Genomic DNA, 21,115 nt, shown 5'->3' with positions numbered 1-21,115 from the left:
ATGATGTTCACCCAAGGCAGGAAGAAATGTTTATTTTATTACAGATGTGGTTTAAGGTGACAATGTGTTGCTTTAAAAAGATTTGGGTTATAATTTTGTGCTCATCGCAAAAAAAGTTTTTTCTTTTTCTTTTACCACTCTAACTGGAAAAGAAGAGAACAACTAAATGAAATAGCCCCTGACTGTGTGTTGTTAATATGAAAAACTACTTAGAAGAAAACGAATAAATATTTCAGAATTGATAAAGTTACTCAAAGTTATGCCTTATGAAGATTGTTAAAAAAAACAAAAAACCTCCAAACAGTTGACTAATTAAACGTAATTCTAAACTTTTCCATATTCAGCTATTAGCACTGGAGCATTAAGTAGAGTCATGAAATTAAATGACTAGTCCCTAGAACCTAATCAAGTGTAAGAAACTTCTGATCAGAATTTCAAAGTCCCAAGTGTTAAAGTAATTTGCATTGACAAAGAATCTACACAAAACTGTCCAGCTGAGTTCATAGCTAATCAACACTGCTTTTTCCAAAATGCATCAATCCTTCAACACCCCATGACGATACGGCACTATCATCATGCAGGCAGAGCAGACGGCTATGCCTGACCATTCATCTCAAATCCAGAAACAGTAATTCAACTGAAACACCACAATTTAATGTTTTATTTTGGTCATGATCTTTGAATACAAGTCCAAAAAACTCTTGGTTGTCATGTGCTGTGTACATTGATGCATTTGATCAAATCTGTTCAGAAGTCGGTTTATAAGCACCAGTATGATTCAATAATTCAATATCCAATATGGTGTTCTGATTTTTAGGAATTCATCACCGATTCACATTTTTGTTATGTAATAGACACATGTAATCCGTAAGGAGCCAAGCAAATTTCTTCCCTTTCTTTGATTATCAAGTGATATACCACAAAAGTTTGGGGAGCATGTGTGTTAGCCCAGCAGAGTAGGTACAGCTTATTAAGTGGTAACCAGTTCTAGGCTAGTTAGCTTGGTTAGTGTAAAGAGTCTTGTGCTACACAGGCAAGTTAATTCTACATGCCCCCTCCCAGTATTATTTGGGGTACTAGGGTGAACATACGTGGTTTAATGCTCAATCTTTATTCTACCCTTTCTTTTCATTCCACCTACTACACAAGAGCACTCTAAAAAACCCGCCTCTACACATGAAAAGATACTCAACATCATTAATTATTAGAGAAATGCAAATCAAAACTACAATGAGGTATCACCTCACATCAGTCAGAATGGCCATCATCAAAAAATCTACAAACAATAAATGCTGGAGAGGGTGTGGAGAAAAGGAAACCCTTTTGCACTATTGGTGCCAATGTAAATTGATACAGCCACTATGGAGAACAGTATGGAAGTTCCTTAAAAAACTAAAAATAGAACTACCACATTACCCAGCAATCCCACTACTGGGGATATACCCTGAGAAAACCATAATTCAAAAGGACACATGTACCACAGTGTTCACTGCTACAGTATTTACAACAGCCAGGACATGGAAGCAACCTAAATGTCCATTGACAGATAAATGGATAAAGATGTGGTACAATGGAATACTACTCAGCCATAAAAAGGAAAGAAACGGGGTCATTTGTAGAGATGTGGATGGACCTAGAGTCTGTCATGCAGAGTGAAGTAAGCCAGAAAGAGAAAAACAAATATTGTACATTAATGCATATATATGGAATCTAGAAAAATCGTACAGATGAACCTATTTGCAGGGCAGGAATAGAAATGCAGACGTAGAGAACGGACATGTGGACACAGTGGGGGAAGGGGAGGGTGGGACAAATTGGGAGATTAGGTTTGACATAAATACACTACCATGTGTAAAACAGATAGCTAGTGGGAACCTGCTGTATAGCTCAGGGAGCTCAGCTTGGTACTCTGCAATGACCTAGATGGGTAGGATGGGTGGGGGAAGGGGGAGAGGGAGGTCCAAGAGGGAGGGGATATAGGTATACATATAACTGATTCACTTAATTGTACAGCAGAAACTAACACAACATTGTAAAGCAATTTTACTCCAATAAAAAATTAATTAAAAAGAAATTAAAAACCTGCCTCTAAAGAGCACAGCCCACTAAAGATGCAGCAGACAGATGAATTCATATTTATTCTTAATTATACCTATTATAAAAATAATCCTAAATAACAATATCTTATTAAGTATTGATATACCCCTAGATTTACACAGCTTTCTTTTTAGCCCCATTTGAAAAAAATGGCCTAAAAGGAGTTCAGAAGAACTACAGAATAAAATGTAAACCCATACAGGCTGGTTAATTTAAACTGAGAGAATACAGTTTATTCCATAGTCATAAACGACCCCTTAAACAACCACTATCCAACAGAACTTTCTGTGACAATGGAAATGCTCTATGTTTGTGCTGTCTAGTATGGTAGCCACTAGCCACATGTGGCTACTGAGCACTTGAACTGCTAGAAGTACAACTGAGGAGAGAAATTTTTTACTTTAATCAATTTAAATCCAAATCTAATTATCCACATATGGCTAGTGGCAACCATACAAACAGTAAGGGAAGCTCAAAGCAAATTCTCATTACACCAAAAAAGACTCAAAGCACACATTTTACTAAGAGTCTGCCATGGAGCGCTACTCTTCTACAGAAAGGCAGGTATTCAGGTAGTCTTAAATTACTCCCTCTACCTGGAATACTTTTGCACAGTGGCAAATAGGAAGAAACAGAAGGAAACCCTTGTATAAAAGAAAAGACCCTAGCACCAACTCTAGAATTATTTTTAACAGCTAGAGGATTCTTAAAGATCATCTAGTCTGGGCTTCCCTGGTGGCGCAGTGGTTGAGAATCCGCCTGCCGATGCAGGGGACACGGGTTCGTGCCTGGGTCCGGGAAGATCCCACATGCGGCAGAGCGGCTGGGCCTGTGAGCCACGGCCGCTGAGCCTGCGTGTCCGGAGCCTGTGCTCCGCAATGGGAGAGGCCACAACAGTGAGAGGCCCGCATACCAAAAAAAAAAAAAAAAAAAAAGATCATCTAGTCTGATCCCTTCATTTTACAGTACAAAAAACCCTGCAGCACAAAAAGATTAGGAATCAACAAAGTCAGAAAGCTGGGATCAGCATTCATATCTTCTAACTCACCAGACCATTGAACCTATACCGGCTAAATCCAGACTGATTACATAGAAAGAACATGAAGAAAATGGCAAGGTATCCCGGTTTTTACTCAGAGCTTTCTCCTCCTCTGGAATACAAAAAAAGAAAAAAAAAAAAAAAGCTTCCTTTTGCAGGTATTTCTGGGATAGTATTGAAACTGCCAATTGGCTTTTCTTGAATTACTAGCATCAGAAAGCCAATAGAAAAAAATTCAGCAAACTGTGTTCTTAGGTACCAATTACAAGGCAGAGTATCCCTCTCTTCCACGTCAGGAAAACAAAACATTTTCATTGTCCTGTGAGTCTCCTTATTAGTTTAAAGGATCCAAAGCTGAACGAACAGGACAATGCCTTTAAAGATGGATATTTATCGTTAAAGCTTTCTGGAAAATTATGTTTTGATACATTCAAGTTAAATTAATGGAAATAAAACATATTCTGTTTTTTTTTTTTTTTCCCGCGGTACGCGGGCATCTCACTGTCGTGGTCTCTCCCGTTGCGGAGCACAAGCTCCGGACGTGCAGGCCCAGCGGCCGTGGCTCACGGGCCCAGCCGCTCTGCGGCACGTGGGACCCTCCTGGAGCGGGGCACGGACCCGTGTCCCCTGCATCGGCAGGAGGACTCCCAACCACTGCACCACCAGGGAAACCCCATATTCTGTTTTTAAAAGTTCACTTGGAGTGAGGATGAAGTGGTTTTATTAAAAAAAAAAAAAAAAGCCCACAACCCTGTGAATACACCTGGCCATCTTCTCTGACAACAAATACTTAATTCAAGGCTGCAGCCATTCCCTCAGTTTTAAATTAGGAAACTTGAGAAACTGCATTTACTCTTTCAGGTCACCAACACGCCACTGCTTCAGACATCCAGTTTATAAACAGAAGCACTGGCTAACCTAAGACCAATTGGAAGCCCGGAGAGACATAGGCCCTTTTCTTCTTGGTCCTTCTACCTCCCGCTCCATTATTAGCACATGGGGCACCCTCTCATCCCTTAGAATTCTGTGTCTGTCACAACGAAGCAAGTTGTTTACTTCACCAATCCTTTATCACCTATCTATAAAATGGAGATAATGGACCTATCTTATAATGGGGAACGAGCACATATATAAGAAGCATGAGCACAGTGCTGGCACACAGATACGCACGCAACAATAGCTTCATTCCTGAGCCTCACGCCCTTGGGTTCCCTATTCACATCCCAACAGCCTGCCCCCAGACGAAAAAGTAATAAAATTAGGAGAAATTATTAATATAGGAAGATTCTCCCTTCTAATAACTGACAATCCAATTGTTTGTATATACATTATTTCATTATAAATTTATTAGCAATTTATATTTTATATTGTGACTATCACATGCCAACTTATACTATAAGCTCATAGACAGAAAGCAGCCAGAGAGACAAGGATAAGGTAAGAAGTGAGAGGAAAAATCAGTTTTAAAGCAGTAAAAGCAAGTGTCAGAAGGTGTTAGAGTGTTAATTATTCCCATCCGAAACTAAACCCCACCTTCCCTGCATGTCCAAATCCTACCTATTACTGAAGACTTGGGTTAGTTGCCACCTGCATTTTAAGCCTCTAACCCCCTTCCATGAAAATCTAGCATGTTCACTGCCTGACCTGCACACCTTTCACAGAGATAAAAAATATGTTTATTTTCATGGCCTTTAAACATAGGAATCACATATTAAACTTCTAACTTAGACTTTTCTTCTCATTTAATGTTTTGGTCTGCCCTAAGACATTAAACTCTTAGGCAATTTAATTTGAGAACTATTATACATAATTAAAAGAAGAAATTAATATTTCCATTTTTGTAAATAAAACCGATTTCTTATATTCACACCAAACATTTTTAAGACATCATCAGTAATATTAAGCCAGTTACATGCAGAAGACACTCTAAATAAAAATCATTAAGCTAGCTTTAGTAACAAGAAAGGACAGGTTCCACTCCAAAATAACAAACACATACATGAGGATTCGCTTAATTTTAAGCAACCAAGCATCTTTTTTCTCTCTTTTCTAAAATATCACAATGAGAAGTATGATAAAGTTTTAAATGTGTAGGTCAATACAGTCATAACTATTCTCATTCTGGGTATACCTTAGAATGCTATTCTAGAAGGGATCTGTTTATGCAAGTTGCTTGTTTAGCAACAATTAGATAGTGGTTTTTAACCTCTTAGGATCACAGACTCCTCTGAGAATCTGATGATAAAAATGCCTGTGGGCATTTCACATGAAAACATACATATACTCAAATCCTTGCCTGAGATTTTAAGGCTTCATGCCCCATCCCCCATGCCTATTCACATACCAAGCTAACAACCCCTGCAATAGGAGGCAGCTGGGAGACTTATCAACACTGAAAAAAGTTCAAATTTAAGAATGATTCACAGTAACTAACACTCTACTGGTTGCAGTTTGTTCTTGTAGCTAACAAATTTGGGAGTGATGGTAAAACAAAAAAAGTAATTTTCAGAGGAAATGAAAGAATGACTTGGGTCATCCCTCAATGAAAACCCTGCTGACTTAGTTTTTTTAAAAAAAGAGAGAAAGGAAGAAGGGAACAGGGAAGGAGAGGCGGGGTGGAGGGCGGTGGAAGGAATGAGAGGGGTAGAGGGACAAATCTGAGGGACAGAAGAACAAACCCATAGAAAGAAAACACATTCATCTACTCAATCTTTCTTGGTCAGGAGCATTCATGAGATGAGTGTGAGGCTGTAACTAGAACAGAAATGGCTGGACTCCAAGCACACACTTGGTCCACTACAGGCAGAAGAGACACTCTCTGACCTTTAGGTTCAAACATGACAAACACTCCTACTTGGCAAACGATTAGTCAATGTTTTACTTTGAGACTGAATATTTCAGCAACTGATCACAACATGCAGGGCAGGCAATCCTGGCCTACCAGCCACTTCTGAATCTGTCCCCATTTCCGATCAAAGGAATGATAAGAGTGCTACAAATGCAAAAGTTTCATAAACTAAAGCATCCAACATACTGCATTCTATGAAAAGTCTTAAATTAATCACATACATTTGCCCTGAACAGCAATGATTGTTAATTCAAAGTTGTTACACATTCAAAATACAGAACATACTAAGCTAAATATGCTCAATAATAGAGATATATGGTCCTCTGTAGTTTAGAGAACTATAAATAAAACTTATACTTAATAACTGTATCCTTATAATTTTAGGAGTATAAAAGACAATACATTGTCACATTTTCATTTCAAGCCAAGAATTGCATTCATATTTGAAGCTATGAGGTTAAAAAATTTAGCAATATATTAACTGCTTTTGGTTTTGTTTCTGAGCTGTGACAATATGGACTCTATGCACATCTCTTTAACACATTAACAGAAGATCCACCACCAACCTCTAAAGTGTTTAATACTGCCCTGAAGGTTTTACACCCCACTTCGTACTAATACAACATCAGAAATATTTTTTATGGGAATTTTCAGAGCTAGGTCAATGTCAGAAGGAAAGAGTAAAAAAGAGTATTTGTTTTATTTTAAAGCAACCCAATTTCTATATGCCTACTTAGAAAATTTTTTTGCTTTTCTTTCCGATAATTAAAACATATTGAAATGTATTAACTACAGAAAAGCATAAGAACATAAAACCAATCATAATTCCACCATAGATAAACCAAAGTACTGGTAGTAATCACTTCTTTCCAGTAGTTTTTGACCTATATACAGATACTAGTTTTTGTAACACAAAACTGGAGTTCCACCCGTCTTACAGTTGTGCTTTTTTTTTTCATTTTCTTAGATGAATATTTTCTTCTATTATTAAATATGCTTACAAACTGTAAGGTTGTATGATTTCAGTTTTACTATGCAGACATCATAACATAATTAGTCAAAATTCTAGGACATTTAGGACCACAGGAAATAACTTTGTCATCGCTAAGCCTACTTTAGCTGTTGCAAGCACTTATTACACAATAATAACTTATAATGAGTAAGAGCTATGTATGTGTTTGCTGTTATGATTTAAAACAAATACTGCATTTAACTTGCTGACATAAATGGCTTGTTAAAATATATACATCAGGTTATTCTATTCCCAGTGTTTCAGAAGAAACCAGTTTTACTTCAGACGGAAACTAGCCAAGTATTGATATTTTTGAGACCAACACTAAATCAGGGTTATCCACCCAAATTACCTCTTTTTGTTGCCGTTCCAGTTCTCTCATGCGGATATCTCTTGCTTCTGCTCGGGCAGCCCGTTTTGCTGCCAGTCTTGCCTCTGCCTGAAAAGTAATGTAAAGATTCAGCTTTATTTAAAAACCACCACCACCAGCACCACACCTGTACATCAGCTTGAAGGACAAGGAGCCAATGGGACATTACTTCCCAAAGAGGGTGGGGGGCAAGATGTCATCCACCAGCAGCCCGACTGACTTCCTCCATCAACATCCCGTCCGTACTCACTTCTTTTCCTAGTTCCAGAGTCTCTCCTGAAATCTGGGCCTTTACCGTCAACTGCTTGCCTTGATTACACATTCAAAACATTTCACACAATTCATTATATGTTTCTACACACTTGCTTTTTCCAGAATTTTCTTCCCCATCAATTCAATCATACAGATTAGAAACTGCAGGGCCAGTCTCTATTTCACTTTGAACCTTGCCAGTATTCCCTCTCCAAGTCCTGTCAATTCTGGACCACTGAGTTTCTCTCCAACCCATCTCAGGTTTCTTTATGCTCACTGTTCCTGCTTGTTTCAGGAACTCTTCCTCTCTCTCTCTCTTTCCATTGAGATATAATTCACACACCATCAAATCCACAACTTAAAAACATACAATTCAGTGGGTTTTCAAGTACATTCACAAAGTTGCACAATTATCACTACTATCTAATTCCAGGATACTTTCATCACCCCAAAAGGAAAACCTGTACCCATCAGTCATCACTCCCCGTTACCCAAACCCAGACCCTAGCAACCACTAATCTACTTTCTGTCTCTATGAATCTGCCTCTTCTGGACATAGCATATAAATGAAATCATACAATAGGAACTCTTTATCTCTTGTTTGGATACTGCAACAGTCTCCAAATCCATCTACCCAACTCCAGATTCTGCCCTTCAATTCATCCTCTATGTGGTTACATGATTGCCAGTCTGCCTTTGTTTCTGATCATGTCAATCATTCTGCTGTGTAAAATACTCCAGTGGCTCCCCATTACTCATGGTTAAAGCAAAAATTCCATAGACTAGCACAAAGAGAAGACAGGAGACGAAAAGCAAAAGCAGAGATTAAGGTTTCTCCCAGTCATCTCTCCACCTTATTTCCCATTATGTGCCCCACCTGCGCCAGCCGCATCCACCTTCCTCCACTCCTGGACTCTATCTACTGTGCTGGGAGGTTAAGCCTCTCTTCACAGACTGCTGGCAGGAGGTATTCTCCCTTCTCTCTTCTTCAGCTACCATGCTACCTTCTATGAAGGGTTCCCCCAGTCCCTCTTTCACAGAGTAATACCCTATGGACATGTGCCTACTGTGGCTTATTACACTGTATTAAATGTACTACATGGTATTATATGGTATTAAAATTACATACTTCTGTCACCCCACAAATTTCATGCCTCAGTGCCTGCTAAATAAACAAGAGATTTTCAGGTCATGGGCCAAAGTATCGAGGAAATGAGCCAACGAAACAGCTTGATGTACCACATGAAACAAAAAAATCTCTCTGGTTTCCCTTGCGGTGGTTTCCTCAGTTCTTGGCCACATCCCAACTCTGATTCAGATCCCCTCTCTTCTGATAATGACAGTAGCTGCTTCTTCTCATGCTATTATATTTGTGCCTAAGTCTCACACTAGGAAGAGACTCAGCCAATGTTTAAAGTGGTCTTCTGTGTGTAAGCAATTATACTGAGCACTGAAAATACAGAGTTAAGACATGCCACCTCTGCCCTGAAGACATTCACAAACTAGCCAAGGGAGACAAACACAATGTTTAAAGGGAAGGAAGCATGCAGGGAGGAGCAATTAGTTTTGCCTGGCAAGGTCACAGCAGGCTTCTAAGAAGAGGAGACAGTTTAATGGTTACTACTTTTTCAACTACCCCAATTTTGGCAATTTCCTAGTCTGTTTAACTGACCTTTAAGTAGCAAAAACGCTGCAAAGTGAACGGAAATCTGCCAACCGAAAGCTCTCACACTGTCATCACCAGAGCAATTAGTGTTCTCACATGAATTTTACATTGGCCTCTATCATTAAAAACCCTACATTCCCCACCTTCTTTACCCCTCTATGAATGGTCACCATTTTCTTACCAGAGTTTATATTTTATAGAGAAAGACTTCAAGGCTAAGTTATGCTTCAGCAGATAACAAATACGTTTTAAAATTAGAAATTATCATTTTTCTGGGAAAAATTTTCAAATCTCTCTTTTTAATTTAAGAAAGCCACAGCAATGTGTAGGAATTTTCATTTACACTTATATTAGCTTTGCACTTGTAGCTTCCCTTAGAAATTTATGGAGAATGCCAATTTCATCCTCCTGAGATCTGTGGCCAATTCTGCACAATCTATTCTAAAACGGGACTTCTCTCACCAAACCTAAATTATAGGTAATTGAAATCTATTCTCTAATACAACTTCTTGCACAACAAAAGGACCTACTGTATAGCACAAAGAACTCTACTCAATATTCTGTAATAACCTATATGGGAAAAGAATCTGAAAAAGAATGGATATATGTATAATATATGTATAACTGAATCACTTAGCTGTACACCTGAAACTAACACAACACTGTATATCAACTATACCCCAAAATAAAAAATTAAATATAAAAATTAAAAAAAAAAAAAGGAAGGGAACTAACTGCTGTATAACAGAAAGAACATGGGCTTCAGAGCCAGAAAAACATCCTTCTCTTTGTTACTTAGCCAATTTTATGCAAAACTCAGATACTACCTCCCTTGGAGTTGGTATTAAATAAGGCAAGCTTTAAAAAGGTAAAGAGGATTTAAAATTACTTTATCTGTTTTTTTTCTGTACATTGCTTCCACGTGCCTGACAGGAGTAGCAAGGAGCTAACGGTGATTCCAATCTGGTAAGACAAGACGTGTACTCTATTCTTATACTGACATATTTTGAAATAGTCAAATTATAGGTACACAAAGCATACTTCTAAGTACCAACACTAGCACTTTCCCCTCAGAATACTACTGCGTAAAAGAGCTACTGCAAATTCGTTTTAACCCACCCTGACAGATATAAAATAAAAAAGATAAAAAACTAAAGGACCATGAGGATTTAACTGAGTTCAAAACAAAGTTGGTTAAAAAAAAATAAACATGGAATCACCACTGGATCCAATAATTCCACTTCTGGGTACATACAACAAAGAATTGAAAGTAGAGAGCCAAACAGGTATTTGTATACCAATGGTCATAGCATCATTATCCATAATAGCCAAAAGGTGGAAACAACCCAAATGTCCATCAGCAGATGAATGGATAAACAAAATGTGTTATGTACATACAATGGAATATTATGTAGCCTTTAAAAGGCTACATAATAGTAATAATTTAATAGTAAATTTTGACACAGGCTACAACATGGATGAATTCTGAAGGCTTTTTTTTAAATTAAATTTTATTGGAGGACTTCCCTGGTGGCGCAGTGGTTAAGAATCTGCCTGCCAATACAGGGGACACAGATTCGAGCACTGGTCCAGGAAGATCCCACATGCCACGGAGCAACTAAGCCCGTGCACCACAACTTCTAAGCCTGGGCTCTAGAGCTTGTGAGCCACAACTACTGAGCCTGCATGCCACAGCTACTGAAGCCCACATACCTAGAGCCCGTGCTCAGCCACAAGAGAAGCCCACCACAATGAGAAGCCGGTGCACCACAATGAAGAGTAGCCCCCGCTTGCCACAACTAGAGAAAGCCCGTGCAACAGCAATGAAGACCCAATGCAGCCATAAACAAACAAACAAACAAACAAATAAATAAAATATATGAGGAAGTTGAGTCTTAAAAAAAAAGTTTTACTGGAGTATAGTTGTTTTACAATGTTGTTGAAGACATTATTAAGTGAAATAAGCCAGACACAAAAGGACAAATATTAAATGATTCTGCTTATCTCAAGGATCTAAAGTAGTCAAATACCATGGAGATAGAAAGTAGAACAGTGGTTTCCAGGGGCTGGTGGGGACAAGGGAATGGGGAGTTATTATTTAATGGGTACAGAGTTTCAGTAAGGATGATGAAAAAGTTCTGAAGATGGATAGTTGTGATGACTGCACAGCATCTAAATGTACTTAGTGCCACTGAACTGTATACTTAAAGATGATTAAAATGATAAATTTTATGTTATGTTTATTTTACCTCAAAAAAAAAGGTCAGTTAACTTAAAAGTTAGCATAAGACATGAATGAAATCATAAGTATTCAGGAGCCTAAATCATTTAAGTATTTGTATGGTCTTTAGGCTGACATGACCCAAACTTTTAAATCAAGTTAACAGGAAAATTCAGGAACTGGAAATTCAGGTTCAGAAGTTACCTGTGAAATCCAGTAAGTACTGGACCAGGTTTCTAAACATTATTCTGATCATTATGCTTTCAAATATTAGGCACATAAAAGCTGATTAAAGGAAATATGTAATTGGATAGGTATAGGAATTTATTCTTCCTAGAGCAGTGAAAATGAAAACACAAAAAATAAAGATATGTTTGGATAGAACTAAATCTATTTCTCACTAAATGCTTGGGGCAAGTGGAAAAACAAAATGACAGCAAAAACCATAGGCCTTGATCACTCCTGGAATAAATGCTTTAGATTGTGTTAAATCATAAACCTTCTAAATTTGTTGAATGTTCACTTTATCACTCAACTAATAACTAGGAACCATACAATGGAAAAGATGAGGACTAAACATGTACTATGGTTTGAGTGCTTCTACATTAGGGACTTTTCCTCTACCATAAGAATCTTGTATTATGTTGTTTGGGGATGTAAAAAAAGAAAAATACATGAGATGCAATAAAAAGACAAATACGGTTGACCCTTGAACAACATGGGTTTGAATTGTATGGGTCCACTTACACACGGATTTTTTTCAATAGTAAATACTACAGAACTACATTATCCACAGATCAGAGGAACCCCAGATATGAAGGGCCAACTGTAAGTTACAGGGGGATTTTTGACTGCAGGGAGGGTCGGCATCCCTAACCTCCTCATTGTTCAACGGTCAACGGTAACTCCATTTTAGAATGGGCAAAGGATTTGAATAGACATTTCTCTATAGAAGATATACAAGTAGCCAATTAGCGCACAAAAAGATGCTCAACATCATTGGTCATTAGGGAAATGCAAATCAAAACCACACTGACATACCATTTCACACGCACGAAGATGGCTATAACAAAAAAATTTTTAAATGGAAAATAAATAGCGTTGGCAAGGATGTGGAGAAGTCAGAACACACTGCTGGTGGAGATGTTAAACGGTGTAGCTGTTACTGAAAATGGTTTAGCAGTTCCTCAAAACATTAAACATAGACCATAAGACCTGGCATCCACCTCTAGATATGTACCTAAGGGAAACGAACACATGTGTTCACACAAAAACTTGTACATTAAGTATTCATAGCAGTATTATTCATAATAGCCCCCCAAATGGAAACAACCCAGATATTCATCAACTGATGAATGGATAAACAAAATGTGGTATCATCCATAGAATGGAATATTATTCAGACATAAAAAGGAATGAAGTACTGATATAGGTTACAACATGGATGAACCCTAAGAACATTATGCTAAGTGAAGGAAGCCAGACACAAAAGTTCACATATTGTATAATTCCACTTATATGATATGTCCAGAATAGGAAAATCCAAAGACCGAATGTAGATTACTGATTGCCAGGGGCTGGAGTAAGGGGGAGATGGAGAGTGACTGCTAATTGGTATGGGGTTTCTTTCTGTGCTGATGAGATGTCTCTAATTTGTAATTAGGAAGTGGCAGTGGTTGTGCATCCTTCTGAATACACTAAACACCACTAAAAACTGCACACTTTAAAATGGTGAATTTTACAGTATGTGAATTATATCTCAATTAAAAATTTTTAAATAAATGAGACACAGTGAATAAAAAATATGCTAAATTAAATAAATAGTAAAATATGTAAAACTCCAACACATAAAACTCAGTATATAAAATGGGAGAAAGGGACTCATGATCTAGTAAGTCTGGAAAATGCCAGGTTAAGTTTTTAAAAATCTTTAATAATACACATTATGAATTGCCAAGAAAAAGGTAAAATAAAAAAGCATTTCTCAGACTTACCTAACCACATTACTAAATAAGCCCTAAGTAATTCTTCAAGGATTATGCTCCAAGGAACACATGTGGGAAATAATGATTAAGCTCTGGCAATATATCAGGACCCAATTCAAACTGTACTAATTCTGTTGGGGGGGGCTTACCCTTGCTCTCAATATTTATAAAATTAAACAATGTTTTGAGAGTGATCTTCATAGAATCAAAACTCAAACTTTCAAGATGACAGAAAAGATGAGACCTCATTAATATTACTACCATCATTTGAACACTTAGCAAAGCTAGGTGTTTATTTTCCTTTAATCCACAAAGTAACACCTTGAGGTACAGAAGGATTAAGTAATTTGCCCAATATCTCCTGGCCAGCAAGTATTGGAACTGAGATCCACATCCTTAGAATCTGACTCCAGTTAATGCTCTTAACTATGTTGCCACAACTTATATCTTTACACCCCAAGTGTAAGAACATATCCTTAGGCAAATAATAAAAGTTTACTTTGGATGAATTAACCTGTGATTTTTCAATTTAGCATAGATTCTCTCTTTTCTGTGAAACTGTACCATTCTGGTTCCCTTTTTTCTTTGACCATGACTTTACCCCAAATGTAGTTAATCTCCTTTTGCTCTACACAGCCTTTCCTCTCATCTGTTTACTCCACATTTTCAACTATCAGCCAACGAGAATGATTCAAATCTAGCATCTCAAGCTCTGACCAGAATCAAAGCCTACATTTCTAACTGTCTAGTGGATCTCTTGTCATATACTAAGAGTGAATAAAAGCAACCTCATCTTCCCTCAGTGAATACGCTTTTGCTTCCCTATTTTTCAATCTCCAGAAATGGAACCCTTGTTGAAAACTCAGTCTCAGGGACTCCTACTTCCTAACTAAACCTTCTTTACAATATCCCTTAAATGCAACCTTTAATATCCATTCCTACAGACTCCCCCTCTTACAAGCAGGCCCTTACACTTTCACCTAGGATACTTTATTTCCTAATTCTAACTTCACTTTCTCCATTCCAACTCTCCTCCTATCCGTGTTATTTCCACATTACACACTGTTAAATTAATCTGCACCAAGGAACAAGTGGTTGATTAGCCATAATATACTTTATGATGCCCAATACCCAAAGGCATCCTTACACTTTCAGAATTTTAAATTTAGATTCTGTTACTGCTTAGGTCAAATAAACACTGAACAGGCTAAAATAAACCAAATCAGCCCAAATCAATTTCCAAATCAGAAACTCAGCTAAGGCCAATCCTATTATAACTGTCCTGTGGGTCTACAAGTAAAGCAGGATCTATCCTATCCACTGGACAGTGCCCTCTGTTTCCTTGGAATATAACCCACATGTCAAACTTCATTTGGAACTATTCTGGGGGGGCTGAATATTCTGGGGGGAAACAAAGTTATATCCACTTAAAAAAAATAGTTTGAATCCATCATCCTAAGAGTCAAAGGCAAGAGAGTTCATTATAAAGCTACATGGCAATATAAATATAAAATATATGTATATACACATAAAACACAAATGTAAAGTTATATAAAATATACATATAAAACATATATGGATGTGTCCATATATAAAGAGACACACACCCTCTGTGCTATGATGTGAACTCCACCCTCCCTAGGGACCTTCCCTCAACTATCTGATCTCTCTCCTCTGTCTACACTCTCTTCCTCTACTGGTTTGTTCTTTCTCATCATAAGTAGGTTCAAAGTATGTCTTATCTTTAAACAAACAAACAAACAAACAGTCCCATCCTGGTTCAGTTCTGCCTTGTCTTCTCTTTACAGCCAACTTTTTCTAGCACCTCCCTCCTCACTCCCCACTCCCTTCAAATGACTGCTTTCTGGCTTCTGCCCAAATCATTTCAGTGAAATTGCTCATGCCGAAGTCACTTATGACCTCTGACTACCAAACCCAATAGAATTTTTCTCTTCTTATCTCACTTGTCCTTTCTGGCTTCCCATATCACTGCCACGCAACTTCTGAAAACTCTCCTCTCTTGGCTTTCTGCAATACTAGTCTCTCCTGGTTTTCCTCTTGACTCTCTGACCTCTCTTCCTCAGAATCCTTCATGGGCTCATTTTTCTCTGCTAGCTCCTTAAACTTTAATATAGCCAAAGCTTCCAGGCTTCATCTCACTCTCTTCACTCTATGTTCCCTCCCTGGTTGATACTGAGGGTCTGCAAAGCTTTGTGTCCAACCCAGACTTTTCTGTCACAGTCCTGATCCAACTGGCTATTAAACACCGGGGCTGTCCCACTGGAACCTCGGATTTGCTATATCACAAATGGAATTTATAATCTTTCCCTTAAAGTTCCTCTTCCTCTTTATGTCCCCATCAGCTGTCCCATTACCCAGAACTGAAATGAAGGATCCCCGTAAGGCTCCTTCCTCCCTCGTTTATATCCCCCCGTCCATACCCTGTCACTAAATCTCAGCTATAGTTCTCATCAAGATTCTCTCTCTCTACTATTTCTTCAGTCCAAACTTCCCTCTCCATTCCCACTATCACTGCCTTAATTCAGGCTCTCATCAACTGTCACCAAGATGACAACAAAGCTTCTTAACTAGTTTTCTCCTTACCAGTCACTCTTTACATGGTGGCTAAATCTGAAGAAGGTTTTACCCTTCAAGGGCTCCCCCACAGATGCCGAAATCACACGTGAACTCCTTAGCACACAAATCCCTTCCTGATCGGCCCCTCTGGTCTCTCCAGCATCATCTCCCATTCCCCCCACCATCTCTCCAGCCAAACTGAGCTGTTATTCTAGCAGCTTCCCACATGTTCTAGTTGTTTCACACCCCTGTGCCTGAGAACACTTAGAAAGTGACACACACAAACCCATAAAACAATACTGTTTATAGTGATATGTATTAGAACCTTTAGAACAGGAACAGAAAGGATACCTCATGATTTTATTATAGTGGTTCCCTGTTGGGGTGGGGAAAGGGAAAATAGGCCTGGGGGTAAAATAAAGGGCCCTAAACTTGGTTTATAATGTCTTCTTCCTTCCTTCTGATCTTTATAAGAAAAGGTCTGCAATAACTGTCCCAAAATGTTAGCATCATTTAATGTAGACTCATGGGTACTGACATTATCATCAAAACCTTTCTGCATTTAACATTTTTCAAAAAGAATAGAACATAACACACACTCAAATGCCTTTAAAGGAAGGGGAACCTCTAGCTTTTAAACTTTTGTCCTGCTGTGATCATGTGACAGCTTTAAAGGGAGGCAAATTAAAATTTCATGATTTGACAGAAATGCACTGAACTGAGCCAAACATGGAATTGCCAGCCTGCATGTGTATCCATAATATAAAATCCATGCAACTGGCATAAGAAAGAAAAATAAGGTATAATTTGGACCTTTACAGACCACACTTTAATATCAAGAAATTTGAAATACAAAATTCTAGAAAGTGAAACATTTAAGGCAAATGACTAATTCAGGTAGCTAAAGACTCAAGAGTTTACTGTGTTTAATTTTGTTTATTCTTCCGTGACATTCATGCCAAAAGAACACTGGAAGACAAATTAAGAGACATAATATTTATTGTGTTGCTATGGTTTCCAAATTAACAAATAAAAATCATTATTCAATTTCCTAGCAACTTCCCTTTAGTAGAAAATCTTAGGTACCATTTTTCTTAATTAGATTTTTTTTTAACGATTATTCTGTTTTTTCTTAAAGAGGTGCATTTTTTTTTTTTGCAGTACGCGGGCCTCTCACTGTTGTGGACTCTCCCATTGCGGAGCACAGGCTCCGGACGCGCAGGCTCAGTGGCCATGGCTCACAGGCCCAGCGGCCATGGCTCACGGGCCTAGCCGCTCCGCAGCATGTGGGATCTTCCCAGACCAGGGCTCGAACCCATGTCCCCTGCATTGGCAGGTGGATTCTTAACCACTGCACCACCAGGGAAATCCCTTTAATTAGATCTTACAATATAATTGTGTTTAACCGTTTTTTAAAGCTTTTGGTAGTTGAAAACCAACTATATAAATTTTTCTGAGCATAAACACCAATATGTATTAGATAAAATCTAGGGATTTTAACCCATTTTCTTCTGATGTCAAACAACTATATCTTCCTTTTATTTAGAAAACTTCTGACAGCAAAATATTCTTTTGGAATGAGAGAAGGAATTTAATATTACAGACTTTATTACTGAGGTTTGACTACAATCTAGTAAATAGATAGCCCAGGAAGACTGAAACTCTGGCTCAGCAATGACGCATCTAACCGAAGGGGAAATGTGACCCACAGTTGTGGTAGAGATACTCTGTGTGTGTGCTGGGGGTGGCGGTGGGGCTGCTAGTAGCGTCCTTACATTTAGGATAAGGGTACTGCGCTATCTGAATTTTTTCTCCAAATACCTGTAACTCATGGGAATGGTGAAGATTGTGACAATGAACTTTACACCAAGTATTTTTTAGTCACGCTGACACAAAACTAAGTAATAGGGCTCAATAATCCTCCCTTAATTCTGGTTAGAGGGATAAATCAAGGAACAGTGAGATACCGAGAGTAACGCTAGCCATCACAGAGCCCTGGATTTGCAGGGGCGGGGGGGGGGGGGCGGGAGGGAGTGCCCAACCACATCGCCTACCCTCCTTCGCCTCAGTTCCAGTGGGTTTTGGGGGAAAAAACAGAGAGGTCTGCACTTGACAGGAATTGGCTGCATTCATGTACTAATGCCACTGGAAAGATTCCTAAATGACTAAAAACGACAACTTAGGTCTGCTCTTTCAAAGAATTTGTCTACTAAAAACAGTAAGTACAAAGGGGGAGAATTTTTAAAGAAAACTTTTAACTGGACAGAAATGGAAAGAAAAACATTCATTTTTCATAACCTTGAAAAATTAACTCATATTTCATAATCTTTTATAAATTTTTGTGTACCACCATTGAGTGTATTAAAGGCATTTGAAAGGTATTTTAAATAAGCGTAATTCTGCCTCCTGTGCAGTTAATTTTTCAGACAAATCCAATTTGCAAAGAACAACCTGAACCAAACACAAAAGGGTGATCAAAAAAGTGCCAAAATTAAGAAAGACTTAAGACATGACCTTGAAATCACAGAGTTCTTTAGGGCTCAGCCTGAGGAGTGATTATCCTCAACTCTACACTTTCTCCCTAGACAATCTCAGCCACAACTCATGATTTCAATTACTTCCTACATGCGCACAAGTCTCAAATATGTATGTATAGCCCAGATTTCTCCTTTGACCTCTTGATCCAAATCCCCAAACTGCTTCTTCAAAATCTCCACTTAGATGCCTCACAGGCACGTTAAATACCACACGTCCTAACATAAATTCATGGTCTTCCCTCTCCAAACCTCCTCCTCGCACTAACGTTGCCTACCACCCCAAGGATGCACAACCCCAAACCTCCCCTCTCTGCCACCTAAGCACTGCCACTCGCTGGGCACCTCCTCCTACCTCTGCACTCCAACCGCCTCTCCCCATCCCTACTGTCATCATTCTAGGCCGGGCCACCAATGCCTCTGCAAGTCTCATGACTCATCTCTCCGCATCCACTAACGTCTCCTTGTGATATCATCTCCAACCCGCAGGAAAGTCATCCTCTGAAGGCACAAATCTGTTCACGTCATACCCCTACACAAAACCCTTCAATGTTTTTTCCTTTGCTCTTAGGACACAGACCAAAATCTTATATCAGGGTTCTCACCCTCAGCCCTACTGACATTTGCTGTGGGGACTGTCCTGTGCACTGTAGCATTTTTAGCAACATCCCTGGCCTCTCCCCACACATGCCACTAGCGCGCCCCTCCCCCTGTTATGACAGGCAAAAATACCTTCATACACTGCCAACTGCCCTCAGCTAGACAAAATCACTCTCAGTTGAGAACCACCGGCCTGTGTGACCTGGCTCCTGCCTACCTCTCTGGCTACTCTCCTCCTTGCTGTACGTGTCAGAGTTAACAGTGATATCACGGGAGGCAAATATTAAGAGTGTAGGAGCCAAAGTGCACATTTCAGCCCGACCCTTTTCTAGCTATGTGGCCTTGCGCAAGTTACCTCACTTCTCCATGCCTTGGATTCATCACGGATAAAATGAGAATAGTAGACCACCCCATAGAGTTATCAAGAGGATTAAATCTGTTTAAAGAACTTAGAATAGTGCCTGGTACATAATAAGAGCTCAGCAAATGTTAGCTGTGCTGTTGTTACTCCTTGAATTCTCCACACTCTTTCAGCCTCCAAGCTTGTCACACATTCTTCCCTGACTGTAAAGCTCCTCCCCGCATCTGACAACTGCTTCCCCTAAATCACTGCATTCCTCCTTCAAACTCAATTGAAAAGGCGCTTCCTCAGGGAAGCCTTCCCAAAGCCCCCAAAATGTCAAGTCCCCCATCACACACTCTTTAATGAAATCATTTACTGTTCACTCAAAGCATTTAGCACCGTTGTAAATAAATGTATTATTACATTTGCTCAATTCTAAGAATGCCACTGGTTGTGATATACACTGACAATCACAGCTTTCAAGACAGAAATTACAATATTAAATGTAGACATTAAATTTGAAGAAAAAAAAGAAGCTGAAAATCAAAGAACAGGTTCATTATGTAATGATTTTTTAGCGTCAATTTTCCCCTCTAGAACTTAAGCTCCAGAAAGGGAAATGACCATGTTAGACCTGTCCATTCCCTGTCCTCCTTACCTAACACAGCATCTACAGAGAGTAAATGCTCAATAAACATTTACTAAATGAATGACATTCAAAATTCACGTTTAAAAAAGGAACCCACTTTATTCTTTTCTTTTAATCTTTTTTTTAAGTTTTTAATTTTTTTTCTTTATTTTTTTGGCTGCTTTGGGTCTTAGTTGCAGCACACGGTATCTTCATAGAGGTATGCGGGATCTTTTCCCTGTGGTGCGCGGGCTTCTCTCTAGTTGTGGAGTTCGGGTTTCCTCTCTCTAGCTGTGGCACACAGGCTCCCAGGCATATGGGCTCTGTAGTTTGTGGCATGCAGGCTCTCTAGTTGAGGCGTGTGGGTTTAGTTGCACCGCGGCATGTGGGATCTTAGTTCCTCCACCAGGGATTGAACCCATGTCCCCTGCATTGGAAGGCAGATTCCTTACCACTGGACCACCGGGGAAGCCCCCAAGACTACTTTATTCTTAAATGAAAGATGGTATTACCCATAATTATTATTGATTATGGTAATTCTTTGCATTTTAAAAAACTGCTATCCTTGCCAAGAGTTTTTTATCCTTAGTTCGACATGGCCTAAAAATGAATACTCAAATAAAATAGCTAAAAAACTATGAGAAAATCATTAGCTCTATCAAGCTATTATGATTATTATTCCATAAAACAATAACACTGGACAGTATCTTTTTTATTTATTTATTTTTTTACGGTACACGGGCCTCTCACTGTTGTGGCCTCTCCCGTTGCGGAGCACAGGCTCCGGACGCGCAGGCTCAGTGGCCATGGCTCACAGGCCCAGCCGCTCCGTGGCATGTGGGATCTTCCCAGACCAGGGCACGAACCCGTGTCCCCTGCATCGGCAGGCGGACTCTCAACCACTGCGCCACCAGGGAAGCCCTCTGGACAGTATCTTTTAAAC

At 39.0% G+C, this 21,115-nt stretch overlaps 1 protein-coding gene across 9 annotated transcripts in view; it reads right to left on the bottom strand.

The window, feature by feature from the left end:
* Window positions 1-21,115, bottom strand: part of LRRFIP2 (LRR binding FLII interacting protein 2) — a 120,456-nt gene that overhangs the window by 73,986 nt on the left and 25,355 nt on the right. For 8 of the 9 annotated variants that reach the window (XM_079933273.1, XM_079933275.1, XM_079933276.1 and 5 more), the window contains exon 3: window positions 7,349-7,435. In XM_079933273.1, coding sequence (XP_079789399.1) covers window positions 7,349-7,435 — 87 coding nt within the window. Of the gene's footprint in view, window positions 1-6,077; window positions 6,129-7,348; window positions 7,436-21,115 lie in introns of all 9 variants that reach the window. The other variant, XM_079933281.1, reaches the window with a different exon arrangement.

Source organism: Stenella coeruleoalba (assembly GCF_951394435.1).
Source record: "Stenella coeruleoalba genome assembly, chromosome: 10".
In the NCBI taxonomy this organism is placed as follows: Eukaryota; Metazoa; Chordata; class Mammalia; order Artiodactyla; family Delphinidae; genus Stenella; species Stenella coeruleoalba.
This window is presented reverse-complemented; position numbering and strand designations above follow the sequence as displayed.